The sequence below is a fragment of the Mesoplodon bidens genome, assembly GCF_964165515.1.
Source record: "Mesoplodon bidens genome assembly, chromosome: 6".
In the NCBI taxonomy this organism is placed as follows: Eukaryota; Metazoa; Chordata; class Mammalia; order Artiodactyla; family Ziphiidae; genus Mesoplodon; species Mesoplodon bidens.
The window spans coordinates 103,170,906-103,198,083 of NC_138162.1; the positions used below are offsets into that span (position 1 = coordinate 103,170,906).

Genomic DNA, 27,178 nt, shown 5'->3' on the forward strand with positions numbered 1-27,178 from the left:
TAGAAAAATCAGGAAATGTGATCTGACCCCAGAGTGTGTTGTAGAGTGAAATCCACACGTTACAGCTGCAATGCATCCTAAGAAGACCTCTGACAGGAGTCGGGACAAGCGGTGTAGGAGCACAGGGAACAGAAAACATAACCTCCAGGAAGACAGACACGCTTCAAAGAGATGGTGACCTCAAAGGGTCTCCTAAGATGAACGGGAACTTTCCATTTCATTAGGAGGACGGTCCAGGCAGGGGAGCCGGTCCCTGCAGGACCCCAGAGGCAGGAAAAGCAGAGGGAAGTTACACGTCCAGGGAGGCTGGGGCACAGGCACCTGGAAGGAGGGCCAGGAAGAGGAGGCTGCGGGTGGGGGTCCGAGGCAGGCGGTCTCAGATCCCAGATTCTTCTGGAACCAGAGGCGGGAGGGCCCTGGGGTTTGAGTGCTTTGAAAAGTTCATTCTGAGGACTTATCTGATGGCTGCTCACTGCCGAGCTATTTGCTTGCAAAATCCATTTCCAAATGGCCTGCTCATCTGTGAGAAGCTACAGGGACTGTATATCAGGAGCTGCCATCCTCCCGATGGTCCGCAGCTGTCTTGCAGCTTCCTTAGGCTGCAGCCCCTCCTATTCCACCAGACCCAGCCTGCAGGCCCTCACACCCACAACCTCGAATCACCAGGCACCTACCCTGAGCCCAGCCCCCGGCCTGCCCACAGCCCGAGATCGGGCAGAGGAGGGTCACTTCTCGTTAGAATGAGCAGACTACAACCCCTGCATTTATGTGCGGCCCCTGGTCAGAACCAAGGGAAGAAGCCCACAGTCCCACCACCACAGCACCCCCTGCCCCAGCATCCCACACCTGAGGATGTGCCCTTTCAATCCTAGGAGAGAGGAGACAAAGGGAGAGAAAGCCCTGGCCCCTCCCCCATTTCAACCACCACCTGGCAGGTTCTCCCGGGCCCAGCAGGACTCACAGCTGCTGAATTGGGGACCCACTGAAAACCCTGCTCTGGTTAAAATACATCTATCTGCAGCATTCAGAAAATAGCTATCTACAGTATTGCTTTCAGCTATAATGGAAAACTGATGGCTTTTATCTCCCCAACTTTATGACTATTGATGGGATAGAGGCTGAGGTTTGATGACCATTTAATAGCCAACCCTGTGCAGTTAGGAGAGCATCAGAAAGCAATGAAAGCGCTGAGATGATTGTCTGGCAGGGAATTCTCCGCTGAGGTCCAGGAAGCAAAACAACCACCCTCCCCAGGCTCCGACAGGAGAAGAAGATCAAAGTCATCATCATTTCTGTTTCTCCCCCCTCTTTTTTGCCATTGACCTCTGAGAGGTTGATCCAGGGGGGAGGGAGGGCAGTGGGGGACAGGAGCAATGCAGGTGTGAGCCCTTATGGAGAAAGGGAAGGTGGGAGGGGGGCTCTGGACTGCGGACTCCCAAGATGGGCACCCCACGCCCCACCCCTTCCAGCCCAGCCTTCACTGCGCCATGGACAATCCAAATGGGATTCTCACAGAACAACAGGGGCTCAGGACTGTCTAACGAGCTTCCTGCAAAGAGCTGGAAGGAAAAGGAAGGAAGTGGAGGTCCTGTCTAGCCCGTGACCCAAATGGTCTTAGACCTCCTGTCCACGGCCAGAAGCCAGAAGCCACCTCCAGGGCTCTGCATGGACTCAAGCATCAAGCCTTCCCTGACAGTCCGCCCCTTCCCCCTGTGTGGGGACCTACCCATCGCTGCCCGCCTCCCTTTCCATGGTACAGGCCAGCACCCTGTGCTGGGGAACACCACAGTTTTAAACATGGTGGGGAGGAGTGTAGGGGAGGAGGATTCTTTGCAGCATTCCAAGTACCATCACGGCGCTTCTCTCATTTTCTGTTCTACGACAGCCCCATGAGGTGGACAGGACAGATTTGATTCTATCTGTTCTTTTTTTTTTTTTTTGCGGTACGTGGGCCTCTCACTGCTGTGGCCTCTCCCGTTGCGGAGCACAGGCTCTGGACATGCAGGCTCAGCGGCCATGGCTCACGGGCCCAGCCACTCCGCAGCATGTGGGATCTTCCCGGACCGGGGCACGAACCCGCGTCCCCTGCATTGGCAGGCGGACTCCCAACCACTGCGCCACCAGGGAAGCCCCTGTCTGTTCTTTAAATAAGGAAACTCAGAGATGTTCCAAGTCCTGAGTCTGGGACCCCAGTGTCTGACGCCCTGTCCGGTTAGCCCTCCACCACGCCAAGCCTCCTCACAGGACAGGACACTGCCCAGGGAGGCCAGACCTGACCTCTTGCCTGAGTCCTGCCACTCCCTAGCTGTGTGACTGTGGGCAAATAACTCCACCTCTCTGGGCCTCAGCTTCTTCATCTCTAAAATGAAATTTTGTGGGGATGAGCTTCAAGCCTGCCTCTAGCTCTGTTTTGAGGTGGAATCATGGATTCCCCCAGGCTCCACCCAGAAACATTTTCAGACGCAACGTTGTCCTGTTCTGCCCACAGCTGCCACCTCCTCAGACAGCACACCTTCCTCCCATCATGAATCAGGCTGAGGCACACTACAGACAGAGCAACCAAGGCCCACCCCCGCTGCTGCCAGCACCCCCTGTCACACATCCTCGAACTAGGGGCCCTCCAAGCCACGCCTCCTTCAAGCAGTGCCGGAGGCGGGGTGCTCAGACCAGTGGGAGGGGATCTCCAGGGCCCTCTCCTCCCCCATCTAGGACCAGTGCAGGTGTTCTGGTTGGTTCTCTCTGAGGCCCCCTTACCGGCTCCACCTCCTTAAAGACACAGGCCCTAATTAAAGCAACTAGAATACAATTGAGCCTGCAAAAGGAGAAACAGGCAGAAGAGGTAGCCAAGAGGTGGCCAAAGTGCCTCCTCCCCACCCCAGGCGTCTGTGGATGAGTTCCCAGCAGGGGAAAGGAGGAGGCGCGGGTTCCCCAGACCTGGGCACCTGCCCAGCTTTCTTCCCACCCTGTGCATCTTCCGGGAGGTAAGAGCCCACCTCTGCTCCAAGCACAGATCTCCACCTCCTTCCGAGAGCAGCAGGGAAAGCTGGCAGCTTAATGACCTCTGCTGCGGTAGCTTCCATCTTCTGAGCTCACTGGTTACCACCTGGTAGCTACTATTTTTTGATTTGTTAGGTATTTCCAATCGTCTCTGCTATAACTAGGGGGAGGATTAACAAGTTGCAGGCAATGACCCTTGCTTGGTTTACTTAAAACTCCCCCAGAGACACAAACACTTAGGAAAACCGGACGGAGAAAACACTCCACCACCCCAGACCCACCTTCCTTCCAGTCTTGGCCCACCAACCCTCTCCATCCCTCTCCAACGTGGCCCGCAGCCCCGCTCTTGACATTACCAACCAGCTTATTTTTCTATGATGCCAGCACACATACAGATTCCTAGAACGTTCCACCTTGGGCATCATCTTTCCTTGTCTTTGGATGGCTGCTAAAGAGGCCTCTGCTTTTTCCGTTCTCAAATTCACTGCTTGGTACAGTCCTCACCCTGCACACCGCCCTGAGAAGTTAGAGGAAACAGACTATCCCCTCCTGAGTGGTCCCTCAGTGGAGAACAACCCAAACCCACTCATGGCAACTACCCAGAAACACGCCCACCCACTGTGAAGATCCCACTTCAGTCCAGTCCCCTGTCCTCCCCTTGACCTCGAGGAAGGCCCAAGTCAGGGATCCAAGAGCTCTCTTGTTGCCTAAGTATCCCCTTCCCTCTGAGGGCCCAGAATATCTGTCCCCTACCACGTGGCAGGCTCCGACCCAAACATGAGTTTCCTACATGACAGAGTGAATGTACACGTGTAACCACAGCAAGCTCTGCGTGTCACCCACAGGGGAAACGAGACCACCACCCAAACCAGTAAACCTGCGTGTGCGGAGATGTTAAAATTGAAACATTCATATATTTAGAGGAAAAAGAGCTAACAAAACAGCATGTATGGGCTTCCCTGGTGGCACAGTGGTTGAGAGTCCGCCTGCTGATGCAGGGGACACGGGTTCATGCCCCGGTCTGGGAAGATCCCACATGCCGCGGAGCGGCTAGGCCTGTGAGCCATGGTCGCTGAGCCTGTGTGTCCAGAGCCTGTGCTCCACAACGGGAGAGGCCACAACAGTGAGAGCCCCGCGTACCGCAAAAAAAAAAAAAAAAAACAGCATGTACTACATGACATCATTGTTGTTAAAAATATGTGTATGCATATTTTAAAAGCCTGGAAGTATACATTCTCCTAAACATTCACTTATTTCAGGGTTATTTCAGGGTGTTAGGGCTGCGGATGATCTCTACTTTCTTGAGATGACCTTCCTGTCTTGGCAGAATTATGTTTTCTAGCGAGCACACACAGCTTTTGTCATCAGCAAAAGAGGAAAGTGAATTTCATTTTGAAAATCAGGAGAAAAAGAAAGGGGAAGGAGAGGAGGGGGGCAGAGGGAGCCTCCTGGTACCCACAATGCACTGCCTTCACGTGACCCCAAGAGACAGGAGGTTCACGTTACAGCAGCTCAGACGGGACCTGAAAAGTCCCAAACCTGGCATGCATCTGAGGTCTGGCAAGGGGCCTCCAGCCTCTGCTCCATACCTCTTAGGATGGGGAACTCCCTACCTAACAAGGTGATTCATTCCAGTTTCCAACAAGATCACAGAGTTAGTTACAGGCCGAGGTAGTACTAGGACTGCGGCAGTATTAGGATGTAGTATAACTCCTAATCTGGGACTCTTTTCACAGGCCTCTATTTCTTCCACTTATTGAGCAACAAGTTTGGAGAACCCAGAGTCTGCTGGAATTGGGGACCAACAGGTGGGAGGCTGGGACAGGTCGTCCCTATCTGCCCAGTGTCTCCTCAGGGCATCTCAAAGCTCCAATCTCTCTCTCTCTCTCTCACACACACACACACATACATATACACACACATACACATACACACAAACACACACATACACACACACACAACAAACACACACACACAAACACACACAGACAGACAGACACATAAACACACACATACACACACACTCCTCCCACCACTGGCACCTGTGCTGTGAGCAGGATATCCCTCTCTCCTGGGAGTAGCCGTGCCCAGCCCTGCTTCCCCCTCCTGCCCCCTTCTGGAAGCTTCCTTCCCTCCCCAGCTGCGGGACCCCAACTCCACGCTGCCTTCCATGGCTCTTCCAGTCACACCGCTCCCCTTTTCTGAATGGCTGCAGCACACAGTATAATCCTTACAATACTTAATTAAGCAGGGTCTCCTCTTCATATTCAGTGTTTCCACAGGTGTGAGCCTTGTCTCCCCAAATGAGCTTACAAGCTCTTTGAAGGAACTAATGTTTACCGTGCGCCTGTGTGCCCGGCCCTAGGCTCACTGCTTTTCCTGCTTTATTTCTCTTAACCCCATAATCTCAATCTCAAGCCCCAGCCTCTCTCCCAAACTCCCACATACACAATTCCACTTGCCTGTTCCAAAGGCTTCCCAACAAACAAGTTCGAAACCCAAACATCTCCCCTCTATGCCCAGACCTCCTGCTCCCTTCCCTCAGGTAACAGCTTCGCCAGCCGGCGGCCACCAGGCCAGAGACTGCGGTGTCCGCCTGGACTCCTCCCCTCTCCCTCGCTGTCCACATTCGGCAAGTCCCTGGGAACCGACCTCTGAAGGTCTCAGACCCAGCCCCTCCCCAACCACCCTCTGCCTCAGGCTCCTGATCTCAGGCCCCATCACAGTGGGTCCCTAGCAGGCCTCCAGCCTCTCCCTCCTCTGACCCATTGTACACACAGTGGCCAAAGGGATCTTTCTAAAGCACTAACTGTACTGTGTCACTCTATTGCCTAAAACATTTCATGGTTCCCATTGCCTTCTGGAGAAAATCAGACTCCTTGGCAAAATGCACAAAGGTTTTAGGAGCTGATTCCCCCTTGCCTGGCCGCCCCTTTCAAGACACACCCTCCCCCTGCGAGGACCAGAAGGGCTGCCTGCTAGAACAGGCCTGCCTACTCCTCCTTCAAGCTCGGCTCAGATACCTCCTCCACGCAGCCTTCCCCGACAGCCCCTGCCAGCCTCGGGGCCCAGCCCTCCACCTCGCAGCCGGCCCAGCCCTCCACCTCGCAGCCGGCACAGCCTGGGGGCTGCTTGGGTAGGCCGGCAGTTTATCTCAGCATCCTGGCTGCTGAGCATCTAGAAATGGAGCTCCATGGAAGTCCTGGGGAGTGGGTGACCAAGCTTCCATGTGGGCGTAACTATCCTGATTTTGACAGGGAGCACAGAGGCTGCGTGACGTTAAAGAACCAGGCCGAGGTCTCACAACTGCCTACGCGAGGATCTGAAGCCGGGGCTGCGACTCCAGCCCCTCTGAAGAACATTTCTGGGGAATCTTTTCTTGAGCACGTCGCAGTGCTCAGAGAGCACCCCGGCCCACCAAAGGCTGAGTGATGGAGAACTCGCGCACTCAGGAGGACTCCTGTTGGACCAGCGCAATGCACCTTGGGCCTGGCAGGGTATGAGCCGCTCTCCCCAAATTTCCCTCTCACTCCATTTGAGGATCTTACTGTCCCTTGGTGCTTAATTCAACGTCCTGGTTCTACTCTAGGTGGGAGGGCGCCCATGGTGCTCCACTATGCTTACCCACCTCAGAGACCCTGGGATAACAGAGGCATGTGCAGGTCTCCGAGCATTCCAAGAGAGCCCCCAAAAGGGCCCTGAGGAGGACAGTTGGCCCCAGAATACCAGGCTAATGCTACTTAAGAAGCAGGGCAGGATTCCTCACCTCTGTGGGTACTGCCCCGGGAAGACAAAGACCACGTCCTGGCTGGCTACGGAAGAGGTCACATCCCCCATCCAGCACAGAGAGGAGGCCGAGTGCAGGTAGCCCGGGGGCACCTCTCAGGCACTGCTCAGCCTGTTCTAGGAATCTCCTCAATGAAGAAGGCTGAAAAAGCAAGGCCCCTCCTGGCAGCCCCAGAGCCTTCTTCTCTGAGAGGGCGGGCCAGCTAGGTTGCTCAGAAGAGCCCAGAGCTTAGAGAAAGGTCTCTTCCCACATTGTAAAGAGTCTTTTGGCTGTGGCTGGAGAAACCGAGTCTGCAGCATCCATATCGTGGTCCCTGAGAGCCCAGGAAGGACATGGGAGGAGGGGATGCTGAGGGCCTAATCCCACTGCAGTGGATGCACTAGGATCCAAGACCATCAGGCACGTGTGGCCCACACTATGGGCTGTCCCAAGGCTGCATGGCCTCAGGATCCAGACTGACCCTGGCCGAGGGTGTGCTCCCAGGACCTGCAGAGTGCCATGACGGAGCCCCTGGATTGCCCATGCTGGCAGAACCCCCAGCCCACACCTCCCAAAGCCAAGCCAGTGTTGAGTTTTCCTCAGCTATCTCTCCACTGAAGGGACAAATGAGCAACTTCCCCGCACTGGATGGTTCCCTTTCCATGAGGACGTTTCCCAGGAAGCTCTGACCAACCGACTTACAAACATTTCTTTAGCTCTCATCAGGTTTCTTTTTTTTTCTTTTTTTTTTTTGGCCATGCCACTTGTGGAATCTTAGTTCCCCGACCAGGGGTTGAACCCAGGCCCTCGACAGTGAAAGCACAGAGTCCTAACCACTGGACCGCCAGGAAATTCCCTCTGGTCAGGTTTCTGTAATCACCACTTCATCAAAACTGCTTTTGAAGAGGTCACCAACACCTTCCACTTTCCCAAATCCAACAGTTACCGATGCAGGGGACACGGGTTCGTGCCCCGGTCCGGGAAGATCCCACATGCCACGGAGCGGCTGGGCCCGTAAGCCATGGCCGCTGAGCCTGCGTGTCCAGAGCCTGTGCCCCGCAACGGGAGAGGCCACAACAGTGAGAGGCCCGTGTACCGCAAAAAAAAAAAAGAAATTTTTTTGACTCCTGGGGCGCCATAACAACACCCCCAAACCCTTACCGGGCATTTACAGGGGAGCCAGGAACATTCTCAGGGCCTCCTCTCATGCTGGCCTCTCCCTAGGAGAACCTACATATTCCCCTGGCCTTAACCACCATATATATGTTAATGACCCCCAGAATTTATAACTCCAGTCAAGCTCCAGATAGGAATGTCTCAAAGGCATCTCAAAATTAACATGCCTAGAATGGAACACCTGATTCACCTCCCCCTCCAAGCCTTCACCATCTCAGAAAGTGGCACCATTGCCCACCAAGTGGCTCAAGCCAGAAGTCTGTGAGCTCTCCTCGAGTTCCTCTGTCTCCCTCGCTCCCACATCAAGGTACATCATTTCCACCTCCAAAATATCTCAAATGTACCCACTTATCTCACTCCACACGGCCAACGCCCCGGCCTGGGCTGCCGTCATCTCTGATCTCGTATATACGAAACTAACCTCCTCCCTGGTCTCTCCAAGGTCATTCTTGCCTTATCCCTTAATTCTCCACCCAGTAGCCAGAGTCATCTTTTTATGTCACAACTACGATAATGTTACTAGCTGGCTTCTAAGTGTACTCAGAAGAAATCCAAACTCCTTGCCCCGGGCTAGACGGTCCCATGTGACCTGGCTCTGCCCGCATGTCTCTCCCGAGTCCTCTCTGCTCCAGCCACGCCAGCCCCGTCAATGCCAACGCCAAGGCCAAGTTCCTCTCCTCCCCCAACCCTTGCGCATGCTACTACCTCTGAGGGAGATGTTCTTCCTTCTACCTGGCTTACTTCTGGCCCTCGTTCTTCAGGTCTCAGTTTAAAGGTCATCTCCTCAGAGACACTTCTCCTGACTGCTCTGCCCAAAGAGGTCCTCCCTCCTTCCCCCGTTATACTCTCTTTCTACATCCTGCTCATTCCAAAGATGTTAACCATATACTTGTCTGTTTGCTTGATTACTGTCTATCTCCCCCATCAGACTATAAGATCCAAGGGGGCAAGGACCATTTCTACTGTGTTCTCCAGTAGGTATCTAAATCCAGTGTCTAGCACAATGCCTGGTACACAATAAATATCTGTTAAATAAATGAATCAACATTACACATATATATGGCAGTACCTATACATATTATATACATATAAGAATATTAAAAACAGAGACCTAGTTGGGAAGATAAAGTATCAAAGGAAAGCCACATGATTAGCGCCACAGGAAGGATGCAGATGAGTTCTAGAAAGCATCATTGGAAGGAGAGGCTAAGAAAGGGCTCAGGGAGATGAGAGCCAAACAGGCTTTGAATGAAGTGCAAGTCTAGGTGCTACAAACTGAATGTGTCCCCCCACCCCAAATTGATATGTTGAAACCCTATCCCCCAATGCAATGGTATTTGGAGGTGGAGTCTTTGAGAAGTAATTAGGTCATGAGGGTAGAGCCCCCGTGATGGGATTTGTGCCCTCATGAAAAGAGGAAGGAACACCCAATCCCTCTTGGCACGCATACAACAAGGAAGCCACGTGAGGAAATTACCCCAAAGAGGGCCCTCGCTGAGAACCCAACCATGCTGGCACCCTGATCTTGGACTACCAGCATCCAGAATTGTGAGAATAACATGCTTGTTGGTTAAGCCCTCTGGTCTATGGTATTTTGTCAAAGCAGCTCCAGGGGACAAAGACAGTAGCAAAGAGAAAGCCCAGGTCACTGAATGGAAGCAGAAATAATCAAGGAGCCTCCTGGTGAACGAAGTAACATCTGGGTAGCTGAGAGCATGCCCCGCCCTGTGTGAGCAAAAACACACCCAACCCTGACCAACTTGAACTCTGATTCTCTCTGCATAAGCAGCATCCCCATGATGGGTCATTCCTCCTTCCAATCAGCCAGGGATGGAGTGGGTTCTCACACAGAACTCCACCAATGGGAGCCTTAGCTAGGCAAGGGTGTACCTCATCTCTCTGGGGTGTGAGCTTTATGGAGCCCAGGTGCCCAGAGAGCAGCCTGGGTGGTAAAAGGTAAAGGCGCTCTCTACCCAGCCGTGCTGACCTCTGTAGCAGCCAGAGCAGAAAGCCGTATAAACCCTATCTTGCAAACTAACTATCTAGGTTGCAGCTTCTCTCTGTGTTTATTCTCCCAGAGCTTTTAGTAATGTTCAACATTCCAGCCTGGTGTCAATTTGCCACAGGAAATTCCAAGAGGAAAAATCTAGGCACCCTTGGCACAGAGTTCAAGGGTAAACAGGGCCTCGACTGAGGCTAGTAGCAGAAGCCAACATGGATCCTCAAGGGAAAGATGGGTCTCAGGGTCTCTGGCAGGGTCAAGGATCCCGTGTCCCTCCCCACAGAGTCTCCCCCCACTGCAACCTGGTTAAGTCTTCTTCAGGAGGATGTGACTTCTTTACCCCATGGCACTCCTGGGCACAGCTCTGCTCTGAAGACAGATAGGGCTGCTGGGTTCTGAGCTCTGTTCGAGGCCAGACGGGTCCCTGAACAAAGTTCATCTGTCTGTGGCTCATCTCCCCCAAGAAACAGCTGCTCTCTGGGCCACCAGAGTGACCCAGGGAAGGCCTGGTAGGAAGCAGAGCAGAACTGGGATTTCAAGAGAACCTGAATGGAAACGCTATCATCTAGTTCATTGTGTGGTTCCATTCCCATTGCAGAGGCAATCACCACAGTGTCCAGTCACGGGACTGTGAGTCCCCTGAGGGCAAGGGCCTCTGCCTACTTCATTAACTCTCTAATCTCAACACGAGGCCTGGCCCAGAGTGGATAATCCACAAACAGTGGTCAAATGAATAAAGGAATGGCCCCGAGACCCCCATTCCTCCTGCTACTGGTGAACCACTGGTCCCAGGAATGACTAGCTGGGTTCTAGCGGGGCACCCATTCTGCCCCTTCCATGCCAGTGGCAGACATCACTAATCAATCACAGCTCTCTTTGCTATTGAGCCAGGAGGCAGATTCACAATCCTTCAGACAGCCAATCCAAGTTGGCCATCTAGAGATGGCAGAGATTCTTAAGTTTGGGGAGGTCAAAGAATGCTTCAAGAATCTAATGAAAGCAGGGGCTTCCCCGGTGGCGCAGTGGTTGAGAGTCCGCCTGCCGATGCAGGGGACACGGGTTCGTGCCCCGGTCCAGGAGGATCCCACATGCCGCGGAGCGGCTGGGCCCGTGAGCCATGGCCGCTGAGCCTGCGCGTCCGGAGCCTGTGCTCCGCGACGGGAGAGGCCACAACAGTGAGAGGCCCGCGTACCGCAAAAAAAAAAAAAAAAAAAAAAAAAAAGAATCTAATGAAAGCAACAAGTTTCTCTTTAGAATATACGCACAAAACTTTACATCTGATTTCGAGATATTCAAGATCCTCTCCTTTAAAAGAAGTAAAGGCTTGGGCTTCCCTGGTGGCGCAGTGGTTGAGAGTCCGCCTGCCGGTACAGGGGACACGGGTTCGTGCCCCGGTCTGGGAAGATCCCACATGCCGCAGAGCGGCTAGGCCCGTGAGCCATGGCTGCTGAGCCTGCGCGTCTGGAGCCTGTGCTCCACAAGGGGAGAGGCCACAACAGTGAGAGGCCCGCCTACCGCAAAAAAAAAAAAAAAAAAAAAAAAAAAAAGAAGTAAAGGCTTGAAAGCCCCAAGCCTGTACTCAAATAATCATTTGCTTCCATTTAGAGATAATCTGCTGAAAACATCAGCCAACAGGTTCTAGAGTCCAAAAGAAGCTGAGGGACAGCTCCTAGGAGCAAAGAATCAAACCCAGACCTGTCCACCCACACTGCCTACAGACACCAGACACGCTCCAAGCTAGGCAAGGGTGGGGAGGGGGCTTGCTGAAGGGATGCCTCCCCGCTCCCTGCAGACAGTTGAGAGGGGAGACACCAACCCCTCTGCCTTCCCAGCAATCCTCTCCGACAAGGACAGTGTCCACAGCACAAAGGAGCCTAGGCAGCCAGGGTAGTCCCAGGCTGGAATCTATTTATGTATATCCTCAGCACCCAAAGGTTAACTTACAGCCCGAGATATGGCACAGGGCCAGCACCGAGTTATTTATATCCTCTTGGCCGACCAAGAGGAACAGGGCATTTTAGGGGGCCTCTCCAAATGAGGCCTGGAGGGACACAGTTTACAATATAACACAATCATCACACACACACACACACACACACACACACACAATCTGGACCATCCTTGCAATGAGTGTAAGCTGAAAAAGTATAAACCAAAAGATTACGTTTAAAAAAGAAGTAGGTCATGGCCCACTGGGGGGCTGGGGTGAGAGAAATTAGCCAAATTCCATGGAATCATTCCAAGAGATTCTCCAGGCTTTCCAGACTCCATATCAGAAGGCTTTTAAAGGAAAAGCTTCTCCTGGTCCTAAATCCACAGCCCTAAAGGTCTGTGGGATGTGAACCAGACGAAGGCAGAAGGCAGGGCATGGGCTCCCGGAGTGCAACTTCAAGAAGAGTCAGACCCACGGCTTGAGCAGGAAGCTTCCACTCTCAGAGGTTCCCTGCCTTGGTCACTGACCCCAAACTGATCCTGGTCCAAAGAGCAGGAGGAGGGTTCGGAAATGCTCCCAATACCCCTGAGCCCCAAAAGAAAACACCCTTGTTTAACCAAAGCTTCTTCAAACCCCTGTGCTTTGTGCTTAGTAACATTCGAAAGAGCACAGCAGAGTCTGTTAAATATCCCACGGGGCTGTACAAGGCCTGCTGCTAGGTGCGCTGCACAGCACGTCTTGCTTTGATGTAGTGCCGTGTGGCGGGGGTCTGGCAGAGCTGTCCCTCAAGGAGTCCTGGGCCAAGATTCATTCGGGGAGAAGCCTGGGCATAGCCGGGCCAACTCACCCAGCTGAAGGGCAAGGGGGCCAGGCAGGCCCAGTGAGGTGCAAACTGGGCACTGTAGCCCTGGAGCGTGGAGCGTGTTCTAGGAGAGGCCTGCAGACAAGGGCCTCATTCCCAAAGAGTCAGCCCAGAGAGGCTCTCCCGTGACCCCCATCAAGGCCAGCTCCATCCACTAAAGTATCCAGGACAGGAAGGCTTGGGGGGTCCCCCGTTCCTGCTCCAAACACAATGGCACTGGACCCTCCCATTTTCACAGTCAAGATTTCCACCTGTGGTGGCCACCCTGGTAGGCAGAAACCTGGAGGAAACCAAGGTCAGGAAGGAAGGGAGAGCGCCCCTTCCTGGGCATAGTGGAGAACTGCCTCCCCAGCCACCCATCCCCTCCCGGGCTCCTCCATGGACCACAGAGACAGGGTCCAGGCGTCAGTAAGTCAAGCCCGCAGGAGCATGGAAGGAAGTCGGCTCCTCTTCTTCAAATCTGCCCTTCCACATCATCTACCCTCACGAGGGATCTCTGACCATTTCGTCTTGTAGCAAGGGCTCACCTCTCTAGGAATATGACCTCAAGTGGAGGCGCAGATGGAGAAGGCAGATGGGAAAGCTGCTTGTGATAGACTCAGATCCAAAGACCGGGAAGGGTCCTTGGAAAATGGGCAGCATCCTTGTTTGATCAGTGAAGAAGCAGCCCGGGCACGCAGAATGAAATGGTCCATCCAGGATCACGCGGAAGACCAGGGGCAGGGTGAACACAGAAGCCAGGTCTCGCAGCTGCGGGGTTACCATGGCAAACACCTCCACCCACCTGCCACTCTGCATCACAGGCAGAGCTTCCCAAGGACACTTGGCCACTCTGTAACAAACCCCCAGGTCCTGCCAGACTCACCCTACACTTGGGTTCTGCCCTCACCCCTCGTCTCCCCACTTGCAGGACCATACTTTAAATCTGCATGGGGATGGGAGCTGGGTGGGATGGGAGTTGGGGGAGATGCATTAGAGGAACTCCCTGGTTCTAGACCAGGAGCTCAGCCGGCCACATCCAGGAGCACCTGGAACTTCCTACGCGAGACCCAACTCAATAATCCAGACACAGCACTGTCCGTGAGTCCCATGGTTGCTGTTATTTTTTTTTAAGATTTTTTTTGACGTGGACCAATTTTAAAGACGTTATTGAATTTGTTACAATATTGCTTCTGTTTTATGTTTTGGTTTCTTTGGCCGCGAGGCACGTGGGATCTTAGCTCCCCAACCAGGGATCGAACCCGCACCCCCTGCATTAGAAGGTGAAGTCTTAACCGCTGGACCGCCAGGGAAGTCCCACTGTTGTTTAAATTTACATCAGGATGCATGGCACTCACAGGCTTGGCTTGGCGCCTCTCAGAAAACTGTCAGCCCTTAGGTCCTGGGACACCTCATTCTTGACCCTCCCATACTTAGTTTTGTTTAAACACCCTCTCTACCACGTGAAGCTTCTGCCCCAGCTCTCCTGTTCCAAACTCCGTCCCCCATCTCCAAACAAACAAAAACCCCTCTGGCTCTTTGAACAGACACAGATGTTCTACAGGCTCTTTGAACAGACACAGATGCTCCACAGGCCACCAAATCCACCCTGCTCCACGCTCTCCAGTCTCCTTAGGAGCTGCACATGTTGTCCTCCCTTAAAACACCACTAATAACGGGTGTTCACAAGGCTGCTCTGGCTCAGGACCCCTGCAGAGAAGTCCACCTGAGGTTTGATGCCGGGCAGTGGTGCACCTGGCCTTGGTCCTGACACCCTGGCTTGTGGTCACTGAGCCTAGACTCAGGCTGGCCCTCCAGCCCCTCCAGTCCCTCATCCATCCTGTCACCGCACATACACCATTTGTTGTGCAGCCTGACCAGGTCAGTTTAGCATTTAGGACAAGGAGAAATGCATTTCCATCCAAGAACTAATAGGCTCCTTCCATCACGTTTGGGGAGTGACATGGCCCATCTAGTCTTGGCTTTCTCTCAACTCTTGGGAAGCTGAGCTCCAGCCCAGGAACCCCGCCAGACTCCTGACTTCCTTTTGTGGGCCCTCAGTTTCTCTTTTTTTTTTTTTTTTTGCCTTTTTCTTTTGGCTGCGTTGGGTCTTCATTGCTGCATTCAGGCTTTCTCTAGTTGCGGCGAGTGGGGGCCACTCTTCGTTGCGGTGCACGGGCTTCTCATTGCAGTGGCTTATGTTTGTCGCGGAGCACGGGCTCTAGGCGAGTGGGCTTCAATAGTTGCAGCTCGCAGGCTCAGTAGTTGCAGCACGTGGGCTCAGTAGTTGTGGCATGTGGGCTCAGTAGTTGTGGCACGCGGGCTCTAGAGCGCAGGCTCAGTAGTTGTGGCGCACGGGCTTAGCTGCTCTGCGGCATGTGGGATCTTCCCGGACCAGGGCTCAAACCCGTCCGTGTCCCCTGCATTGGCAGGCGGATTCTTAACCACAGCACCACCGGGGAAGTCCCTGGGTTTCTACTTTTTACCATCCTCTTGTAGGGCGCATATTTTATTTGAAATCGTCCCCATTGCTTTTGTAAGCGATAAGGTATGTTTCTTTAAGTAAGCAAAAGAGAAAAGCCCACTTTCTTCAGGCTTTCCCAGCCCTGCGGGGATCAGCCCTTCTCCGAACTCCAGCTCATTTTCCAAACCAAGGTAGTGCTTCCCCTTCAGCCACACAGGCCCTGAGCTCCCTTCCCTCTGCAGCCCCATCCTCCAGTCCCTGCCACAACCCCCAACCCCGTTTCTCCACTCCAACCTCTTTACTGAGCTCCAGGCCCACAGGTCCAAATGCCCCAGACATTGCAACTGGGGTGGCAATGGTCTCCCTTGCACCGCCGTCTCAGATGCTGCGCACCCCCATTGCTGAATGATCCATCGCCCCAGAATTATTCACCCAGTAAGCATGGTGGCCACCATCCATGTATCCATTCAAGTAATGTTCACGGAGCACTCACCATGCGTCAGGCTCTATGTGCAGGACAGGTGCAGGTGCGAAGTAAACAAAACAGAAATGCCTCTCCCTCCAGGGAACTTTCAACCAGTCCCCAGTCCTGTCAAGTCTACTTACCAATCACCTCTGAACTGATACACTTCTCCCCGTGCTCACAGCCACTACTTTAGTCCAGGCCAGTGTGCTACACTGGGAGGAAAGCACTGGAGATCGGATCCAGCTCTCAAATGCATGAGCTGTGTGACCTTGGGCAAGTTACTTTCTACGACTCTGATCATTTGACAGATACAGACGATAACAGTACCTACCTCGTAGCCTTGTTGCAAGGATTAATGAGGTAAACCATATAATAGACCAGTGTCTGGGGTACAGTAAGCAATCTCTGCTTATCTGTGTGATTGCAATCCCTGTCTCCCTAGCAGCCTCACCTCTGGCCTTCCCACCCCGTGGCCCACACTCCACGTGCACCCACCACCTGCAGGTGCCCATAACCACAGGCTCTCTCCTACCCTCCAGCCTTTGCATATTCTTTCCCCACATACAAATAACACAACAAATAATTCTGTGCAAAAGATGTTTCTCCCTCATCCATACATCCATCTAACAGCTGCCCTCCAACAACATGTGGCCCCATTACATGTTCCTTTCATTTGCATACTCATTCCCTGTCTTTCTCCTTCTCATGTTCCAAGGTTCAGCTCAAGGCTCCTCATCCTCTGGAGCCCCAGGCTGAGGCAGATGCCCTTCTCCTGTGCACCCTCCTCTGGGAGCCCACAGCCCTCAGCCCACTGCATTGGGATCCCTGCTCCCCTTGTCTGTCTCCCTTCTGGTTGCTCCTTGGAGAGCGTTGTGTTCACCTCTACATGCCTAAGCCTTAGAACCATGCACGGGATGCAAGAGAGGTTCAATAAATGGTTAATAACAAATGAGAAAAACAGAAGAATCACAGAGGCAAATTTCAACTCACTGTAACAAAACAAACCTTCCAAATAATTAGACACTTATTAAGCAATTACTTTATGCCAAACTCTGTGCTAAGCTTTAACACACATGTCACCTAATCCTCACAATAATGCTGTGCCTTTTTATTCCCATTTCATGGGTGAAGGGATGGACACTCAGGACATTTTTAAAAACCTGCTCCAAATCACACAGCTAGTAAGTGGAAAAGTCAGGATTCAAACCCAGGACCGTCAGAGTCCCCATGCTCCACCCAGCACTAGACGAGCTCAGCTGTCAGTGTGGAAGGAGCTGCCTCTGGGATGTGCAAGAGCCCTTCCATGATGGCCACAGGACCTCACTGGGATAAGGGGTGGGCTTCCTTTAGAAGTGGACCTAAAGTAGGCTTCCCTGGTGGCGCAGTGGTTGAGAGTCTGCCTGCCGATGCAGGGGACGCGGGTTCGTGCCCCGGTCCGGGAAGATCCCACATGCCGCGGAGCGGCTGGGCCCGTGAGCCATGGCTGCTGAGCCTGCGCGTCCGGAGCCTGTGCCCCGCAACGGGAGAGGCCCCAACAGTGAGAAGCCTGCGTACGGCAAAAAAAAAAAAAAAAAAAAAAAAAGTGGACCTAAAGTCACTGAAGGTCCCTTCTTACTCCAGGCTCTAGGGTCTATGATGTTAAATTAGGAGCTCCTAGGGTGGTTCATCTTGGTTTCCCCCATGGTGCTTAGCCTGAAGCTGGGCACAGAGCGGGCAAATGATAAACCTGTACTGAATAAATGAATGGACAGCTGAATGAACGGATGAATAGATGGATGGATGGATGGATGAAGGAAGGAAGGGAAGGACGAATGAATGAATGAATGACAATTCGCTTTGCACATGTCCGAGTCACCCTCTCTTCCGGGCTCAAGATCCTAACCCAGCGAACTCGGGAATGTCGAGCAGGCAGAGTACCCCGGCCGACTCCCCTCGGAGCTGCGGCGACCCCTACCTGCAGAGGTGGTCCGTCCGGCACAGGCTGCGGAGGTCCAGGCAGTTGGGCTTCTCCTTGTCCTCGTAGGAGCAGCTGGGCAGGATGGTCTGGCGGCGGCGCTCGGCACACGCCTGGTCCTGGCAGGAGCAAAAGAGCATGCGGTAGGTATACTCGCTGGGCACGCGGTCAAAGAACTGGCGCAGGGCCTTGTGGCACTTGCGGCGGTTGCAGCGCTCAGTGGGCGAGATCTCGCGGTTGCAGATGGAGATGTAGGAGGAGCGCAGCTTCTTGCAGTTGTCGTTCAGGTTGCAGGCTTTGGCGGCATCCAGGCAGTGGTTGCTCTTGGCGCTGACTGCCGGGTCTGCCCCTGTCCCTGGAGGGAAGGAAGGCGGCAGTCAGCCCGTGCTAGGGACACCCCCCAGGGTCACTGTGCTCTCTGACTCGGCTTGCTCATCTGTGAGATGGGGATCACTTAGCAGCCCTCCAGCCTAAGGCTGTGATGAAGATCAAGTGAGTTAATATGCGGGTCCACTGAGCAAGCTGTATGTACGGTGCGCTTTTAGGATGACAACTATTAAACCAAAGTCTTATTTAAAACTTATTTCGAAAACAGTATGAAGATTCCTTTAAAAAGCTAAAAATAGAGCTACCAAGTGATCCAGCTATCCCACTCCTGGGCATATAACCAGAGAAGACGAAAACTCTAACTTGAAAAGATACATGCACCCTAATGTTCAGAGCAGTGCTATTTACAATAGCCAAGACATGGAAACAACCTAAGTGTCCATCAACAGATGATTGGATAAAGAAGATGTGGTGTATATATACAATGGAATACTACTCAGCCATAAAAAAGAATGAAATAATGCCATTTGCAGCAACATGGATGGACCTACAGATTATCATACTAAGTGATGAAAGTCAGAGGAAGAAAAATATTATATGATATCACTTATATGTGGAATCTAAAAAATAATACAAATGGGCTTCCCTGGTGGCACAGTAGTTGAGAGTCCGCCTGCTGATGCAGGGGACACGGGTTTGTGCTCCGGTCCGGGAAGATCCCACATGCCACGGAGCAGCTGGGCCCGTGAGCCATGACCGCTGAGACTGCATGTCTGGAGCCTGTGCTCTGCAACGGGAGAGGCCACAGCAGTGAGAGGCCCGCGTACCACAAAAAAAAAAAAAAAAAAAAAAAAAACAAGACCTCACAAATCTAGCTAGGAAACGAAGAGGCAGAACAGCAGAACAATTAAGACTGGGCGTCCTACAACGGAGGCATCTGCATCGATTACTCATCCTGCTGCTTCTCAGCTGTGTGGCCTTGGGCAAGTGGCTGGACTTTCCTTCGCCTCAGTCTCCCTGTCTGGAAAATAGTACCTACTTCATAGTGTTGCTGTGAGCATGAATGAGCTCATTTTTCTCTCTCTCTCCCTCGTGATAATTTTGCCCTACTAGATCATCCCCATCTGCTATTACATTGCCCATCTTTAAGGGAAAAAATGAACTTCTTGTGACCACACGCCCACTGCTAAACTACCACCCTATCTTTCTGCTCCTCTTTAAAGCAGAACCCCTCAAACGAGTCATCTATACCAGTAGTCACTTTCTCCCCTCCTGTTCTCTCCTGGACCCACGGCAGCCTGGCATTTGCCTCCTTCCTTGGCAGTGATCAGAGACCCTGGGGGTTCCTCCTCCCCTGCCCATCGTCACACTGGACACAACTGGTGGCTCCCTCAGCCCCTCTTTTCTCACAGCCTTCCTGTTGCCTCCCTGGGCTCTCCCTCCAGGCCTGCTTCACTGGTTCCATCTTCTCCACCAGGGCTCAGCCCCCTTTCCTCTATATGCACCCACTCCCCAGGGCCCTCCACTCATGCAAGGCCTTACACACCATCAATACGCTGTCTACTCCCAAATTTATATCCCCAGCCAGGGCAGGGACCTCCGCTCTGAACCCCAGACTCATATGTCCAGCTGCCTGCCCACCAACTCTACCTGAAAGGCCGTCACCCGCGTCTCAAACCACACCCCACGTTCCCGCAAGGCTGCCCCCTCACCCCGGGTCTTCCTCATCCCTCTGAAAATAACTCCAGCCTTCCAGTAGCTCAGGCCAAAAATCTTGGCCCTCCCTTGACTGCTCTCTTATCCACAGCAGAAAGACCTGGGAGAACACACCCAGAATCCAGCCACTCTCACCACCACCACTGCCCCGACCTCAGTCCAAGCTATTGTCACTGTGTACTGGTAAAGACCTCCTTCCCAGTCTCCCTGCTCTGTCCTTTTGCCTCCCACCCACAGCAATCTTCTCTCATCACAGCTGGAGTGAACCTTCTAGAACCTAAGGCAGAGATAATGCTCCTGGGCCCCAAAGCTTCCAGTGGCTTCCCCATCTCATTCAGAGGCCTTGGCAGGGTCCACAAGGCTCTTTATGTGTGCTGTCCAATATGGCAGCCATTACCTCATGTGGCTATTGAACTTGAAATGGAGCTAGCCCGAAAACAGATGTGCACACCAGATTTTGAAATCTTAATAAGAAAAAATAATAATGTAAAGCATTTCATTTCAAACAATGTTTTACCTGATTACACGTTGAAGTGATAATATTTTAGATATATTGTGTTAAACAAAAGTATTATTAATTTCACTTGCTTCTTTTTAACTTTTTTAATGCACCTATCAGAAATTTTAGAATTGGTGGGGGGGATAAATTGAGAGACTCGTACTGACTTATACACACTACTATATATAAAATAGATAACTAATAAGGACCTAATGTGTAGCACAGGGAACTCTGCTCAATAGTCTCTAATGACCGATATGGGACAAGAATCTAAAAAACAGTATGAGATTGGTTCAAGATGGAGGAGTAGAAGGACGTGCACTCACTCCCTCTTGCGAGAGCACCGGAATCACAACTAACTGCTGAACAATCATCGACAGGAAGACTCTAGAATTCACCAAAAAAGATACCCCACATCCAAAGACAAAGGAGAAGCCACAATGAGATGGTAAGAGGGGCACAATCACAATAAAATCAAATCCCATAACTGCTGGGTGGGTGACTCACAAACTGGAGAACTCTTATACCACAGAATTCCATCCACTGGAGTGAAGGTTCTGAGCCCTACGTGAGGCTTCCGAACCTGGGGTCTGGCAGCAGGAGGAGGAATTCCTAGAAAATCAGACTTTGAAGGCTAGTGGGATTTGACTGCAGGACTCCAACAGGACTGGGGCAAACAGACACTCCACTCTTGGAGGCACACACAAAGTACTGTGCGCACTGGGACCCAGGGGAAGCAGCAGTGACCCCATAGGAGACTGAACCAGACCTACCTTCTAGTGTTGGAAGGTCTCCTGCAGAGGCAGGCGGTGGCTGTGTCTCACCGTGAGGACAAGGACACTGGCAGCAGAAAGTCTCGGAAGTACTCCTTGATGGGAGCTCTCCCAGAGTCCACCAGTAACCCCACCAAAGAGCCAGGTAGGCTCCAGTGTTGGGTTGCCTCAGGCCAAACAACCAACAGGGAGGGAACCCAGCCTCAACCATCAGCAAACAAGCAGATTAAAGTTCTACTGAGCTCTGCCCACCAGAGCAACACCTAGCTCTACCCACCACCAGTCCCTCCCATCAGGAAACTTGCACAAACCTCTTAGATAGCCTCATCCACCAGAGGGTGGACAGCAGAAGCAAGAAGAACTACAATCCTGAAGCCTGTGGAACAAAAATCACATTCACAGAAAGATAGACAAGATGAAAAGGCAGAGGGCTATGTACCTGATGAAGCAACAAGATAAAACCCCAGAAAAACAACTAAATGAAGTGGAGATAGGCAACCTTCCAGAAAAAGAATTCAGAATAATAGTAGTGAAGATGACCCAGGACCTCAGAAAAAGAATGGAGGCAAAGATCGAGAAGATGCAAGAAATGTTTAACAAAGATCTAGAAGAATTAAAGAACAAACAAACAGAGATGAACAATACAATAACTGAAATGAAAAATACACTAGAAGGAATCAATAACAGAATAACTGAGGCAGAAGAATGGATAAGTGACCTGGAAGACAGGATGGTGGAATTCACTGCCACAGAACAGAATAAAGAAAAAAGAATGAAGAGAATGAAGACAGCCTAAGAGACCTCTGGGACAACATTAAACGCAAGAACATTTGCATTATAGGGGTCCCAGAAGGAGAAGAGAGAGAGAAAGGACCTGAGAAAATATTTGAAGAGATTATAGTCAAAAACTTCCCTAACATGGGAAAGGAAATAGCCACCCAAGTCCAGGAAGCACAGAGAGTCCCATACAGGATAAACCCAAGGAGAAACACACTAAGACAAATGGTAATCAAATTGACAAAACTTAAAGACAAAGAAAAATATTGAAAACAACAAGGGAAAAATGACAAATAACATACAAGGGAACTCCCATAGATTAAAAGCTGATTTCTCAGTAGACACTCTACAAGCCAGAAGGGAGTGGCATGATATATTTAAAGTGATGAAAGGGAGCAACCTACAACCAAGATTACTCTACCCAGCAAGGATCTCATTCAGATTCGACACAGAAATCAAAAGCTTTACAGACGAGCAAAAGCTAAGAGAATTCAGCACCACCAAACCAGCTCTTCAGCAAATGTTAAAGGAACTTCTCTAAGTGGGAAACACAAGAGAAGAAAAGGACTTACAAAAACAAACCCAAAACAATTCAGAAAATGGTCATAGGAACATACGTATTGATAATTACCTTAAACGTGAATGGATTAAATGCTCCAACCAAAAGCCACAGGCTCACTGAATGGATACAGAAACAAGACCCATATATATGCTGTCTACAAGAGACCCACTTCAGACCTAGGGACACATACAGACTGAAAGTGAGGGGATGGAAAAGGATATTCCATGCAAATGGAAATCAAAAGCAAGCTGGAGTAGCAATACTCATATCAGATAAAATAGAGAATAAAAAATTTTAAATGTTTAAAATAAAGAATGTTACAAAGACAAGGAAGGACACTACATAATGATCAAGGGATCAATCCAAGAAGAAGATATAACAATTATAAGTATATATGCACCCAACATAGGAGTACCTTAATACATAAGGCAACAGCAAATAGCTATAAAAGAGGAAATCAACAGTAACACAATAATAGTGGGGGACTTTAACACCTCACTTACACCAATGGACAGATCATCCAAACAGAAAATTAATAAGGAAACACAGTTTTAAATGACACCATAGACCAGATAGATTTAATTGATATTTATAAGACATTCCATCCAAAAACAGCAGATTACACTTTCTTCTCAAGTGCACACGGAACATTCTCCAAGGTAGATCACATCTTGGGTCACAAATCAAGCCTCAATAACTTTAAGAAAGTTGAAATCATATCAAGCATCTTTTCTGACCACAATGCTATGAGATTAGAAATCAATTACAGGGGAAAAAAACGTAAAAAATGCAAACACCTGGAGGCTAAACAATACATTACTAAATAATGAAGAGATCACTGAAGAAATCAAAGAGGAAATCAAAAAATACCTTGAGACAAATTACAATGAAAACATGATGATCCAAAACCTATGGGATGCAGCAAAAGCAGTTCTAAGAGGGAAGTTTATAGCAATACAAGCCTACCTCAAGAAACAAGAAAAATCTCAAATAAACAACTGAACCTTATACCTAAAGGAACTAGAGAAAGAAGAACAAACAAAACCCAAAGTTGGTACAAGGAAAGAAATCATAAAGATCAGAGCAGAAATAAATGAAATAGAAACAAAGAAAACAATAGCAAAGATCAATAAAACTAAAAGCTGGTTCTTTGAGAAGATAAACAAAATTGATAAACCATTAGCCAGACCCATCAAGAAAAAGAGGAAGAGGACCCAAATCAATAAAATTAGAAATGAAAAAGGAGAAGTTACAGCAGACACCGCAGAAATATAAAGCATCCTAAGAGACTACTACAAGCAACTCTAGGCCAATAAAATGGACAACCTGGAAGAAATGGATGAATTCTTAGAAAGGTATAACCTTCCAAGACTGAACCAGGAAGAAATAGAAAATATGAACAGACCAATGACAAGTATTGAAATTGAAACTGTGATTTAAAATCTCCCAACAAACAAAAGTCCAGGACCAGATGGCTTCACAGGTGAATTCTATCAAACATTTAGAGAAGAGCTAACACCCATCCGTCTCAAACTTCCAAAAAATTGCAGAGGAAGGAACACTCCCAAACTCATTCTATGAGGCCACCATCACCCTGATACCAAAACCAGACAAAGACACTACAAAAAAAGAAAATTGCAGACCAATATCACTGATGAATATAGATGAAAAAATCCTCAACAAAATACTACAAACAGAATCCAACAGCACATTAAAAGGATCATATGCCGTGATCAAGTGGGATTTATCCCAGGGATGCAAGGATTCTTCAATATATACAAATCAATCAATGTGATACACCATATTAACAAACTGAAGAATAAAAACCATATGATCATCTCAATAGATGCAGAAAAAGCTTTTGACAAAATTCAACACCCATTTATGATAAAAACTCTCCAGAAAGTGGGCATAGAGGGAACCTACCTCAACATAATAAAGGCCATATATGACAAACCCACAGCAAACATCCTTCTCAATGGTGAAAAACTGGAAGCATTTCCTCTAAGATCAGGAACAAGACAAGGATGTCCATTCTCAGCACTATTATTCAACATAGTTTTGGAAGTCCTAGCCACGGCAATCAGAGAAGAAAAAGAAATAAAAGGAATCCCAATCAGAAATGAAGAAGTAAAGCTGTCACTCTTTGCAGATGACATGATACTATACACAGAAAATCCTAAAGATGCCACCAGAAAACTACTAGAGCTAATCAGTGAATTTGGTAAAGTTGCAGGATACGAAATTAATGCACAAAAATCTCTTGCATTCCTATACACTAATGATGAAAAATCTGAAAGAGAAATTAAGGAAACATTCCCATTTACCATTGCAACAAAAATACCTAGGAATAAACCTACCTAGGGAGACAAAAGACCTGTATGCAGAAAACTATAAGACACTGTTGAAAGAAATTAAAGATGATACAAACAGATGGAGAGAGATACCATGTTCTTGGATTGGAAGAATGAATATTGTGAAAATGATTATACTACCCAAAGCAATCTACAGATTCAATGCAATCCCTATCAAATTACCAATGGCATTCTTTACAGAACTAGAACAAAAAATCTTAAAATTTGTATGGAGACAAAAAAGACCCTGAATAGCCAAAGCAGTCTTGAGGGAAAAAAACGGAGCTGGAGGAATCAGACTCCCTGACTTCAGACTATACTACAAAGCTACAGTAAACAAGACAATATGGTACTGGCACAAAAACAGAAATATAGATCAATGGAACAGGATAGAAAGCCCAGAGATAAGCCCACGCACCTATGGTCAACTAATCTATGACAAAGGAGGCAAGGATATACAATGGAGAAAAGACAGTCTCTTCAATAAGTGGTGCTGGGAAAACTGGACAGCTACATGTAAAAGAATGAAATTAGAACATGCCCTAACACCATACACAAAAATAAACTCAAAATGGATTAGAGACCTAACTGTAAGACCGGACACTATAAAACTCTTAGAGGAAAACATAGGAAGAACACTCTTTGACATAAATCACAGCAAGATCTTTTTGATCCACCTCCTAGAGTAATGGAAATAAAAACAAAAATAAACAAATGGGACCTAATGAAACTTAAAAGCTTTTGCAAAGCAAAGGAAACTCCAAACAAGACGAAAAGACAACCCTCAGAATGGGGGAAAATATTTGTAAATGAATCAATGGACAAAGGATTAATCTTCAAAATATATAAACAGCTCATGTAGCTCAATATTTAAAAAACAAACAACCCAATCCAAAAATGGGCAGAAGACCTAAATAGACATTTCTCCAAAGAAGACATACAGATGGCCAAGAAGCACATAAAAAGCTGCTCAACATCACTAATTATTAGAGAAATTTAAATCAAAACTACAATAAGGTATCACCTCACACCGGTGAGAATGGGCATCATCAGAAAATCTACAGACAACAAATGCTGGAGAGGGTGTGGAGAAAAGGGAACCCTCTTGCAATATTGGTGGGAATGTAAATTGATACAGCCACTATGGAGAACAGTATGGAGGTTCCTTAAAAAACTAAAAATAGAACTACCATATGACCCAGCAATCCCACTACTGGGTATATACCCAGAGAAAACCATAATTCAAAAAGACACTTGCACCCCAATGTTCACTGCAGCAGTATTTACAATAGCCAGGTCATGGAAGCAACCTAAATGCCCATTGACAGATGAATGGATAAAGAAGATGTGGTATATATATACAATGGAATATTACTCAGCCATAAAAAGGAACAAAACTGGGTCATTTGTAGAGATGTGGATGAATCTAGAGACTGTCATACAGAGTGAAGTAATTCAGAAAGAGAAAAACAAATATCGTATATTAACGCATATATGTGGAACCTAGAAAAATGGTACAGATGAACCGGTTTGCAGGGCAGAAATAGAGACACAGATGTAGAGAAAAAAACGTATGGACACCAAGGGGGAAAAGTGGCGGGGGAGGGGTGTGTGTGATGAGTTGGGAGATTGGGATTGACCTACAGACACTCGTATGTATAAAATGGATAACTAATAAGAACCTGCTGTATAAAAAAATAAATAAGATTCTAAAATTCAAAAAACATAAAGTAAAAAAGAGTAGATACATGTATATCTATAACTGATTCACTTTGCAGTACACCTGAAACTAACACAACACTGTAAATCAACTCTAATAAAAATTTTAGAAAAGGAAAGAAATTTTAGAATTGCATGTATGTGACTCATAACATACTTCCATTAGCCAGCACTGCCATATACGACCTCACTTCCTACTCATCCCCCCTGTTCACTTACTCCCTTCGAGCCACACTGGCCTCCTTACTCTTCCTGGAGCATGCCAATCATGACCCGACCTCTGGGCCTTCGCACTTGCTGATTTCTGCCTAGAAAGCTCTCCCCCACCCCCATGACCACACAGCTCCTTTCCTCAACTTCTTTCAGGTCTCTGCTCAATGTTACCTCATCTGTGAGTCCTTCCTGACCACCCTCTACATAATAACAAGTCACTCCCTTCACCCCCTACTCTGATCTCTTTTCCCCAGATTACACATCACCATCTGCCATCGTATACACTTATTTAGTCATTTGTATTTTTCTACCAAATATAAGCTCCATGAAAGCAAGGGTTTTGTCAGTTGTACTCACTGCTGATTCCATAGGTGCCAGTGTCTGATACATAGTGAATGCTGTATCCATATTTGATGAGTGAAAAAATAAATGTATTTAGTACAGTATCTAGTTCATAATAAGTGTTCAAAAAATGTTGGCTAATATTATTAAGGAAGCCAAAAATGACACAGGGCCAGCAACATCAGTCAGTACAAGACCACGTGCACTCAAGCATCAATGTGGGGTCCAGCCCGGAAGTGTTCAGAAGAGAAACTAGGGGGGCGATCATCGAAGACTGAACCATCACCCCAATATCCT

The 27,178-nt window shown here is 49.2% G+C and overlaps 1 protein-coding gene across 3 annotated transcripts in view; it reads right to left on the minus strand.

Moving 5' to 3' along the window:
- Positions 1-27,178, minus strand: part of GFRA2 (GDNF family receptor alpha 2) — a gene marked incomplete at its 5' end in the record, with an annotated part of 96,438 nt that overhangs the window by 39,181 nt on the left and 30,079 nt on the right. For all 3 annotated transcript variants that reach the window (XM_081237588.1, XM_081237590.1, XM_081237589.1), the window contains one exon: positions 17,600-17,954. In XM_081237588.1, the coding sequence (XP_081093714.1) occupies positions 17,600-17,954 (355 nt within the window). The remainder of the gene's footprint in view (positions 1-17,599; positions 17,955-27,178) is intronic.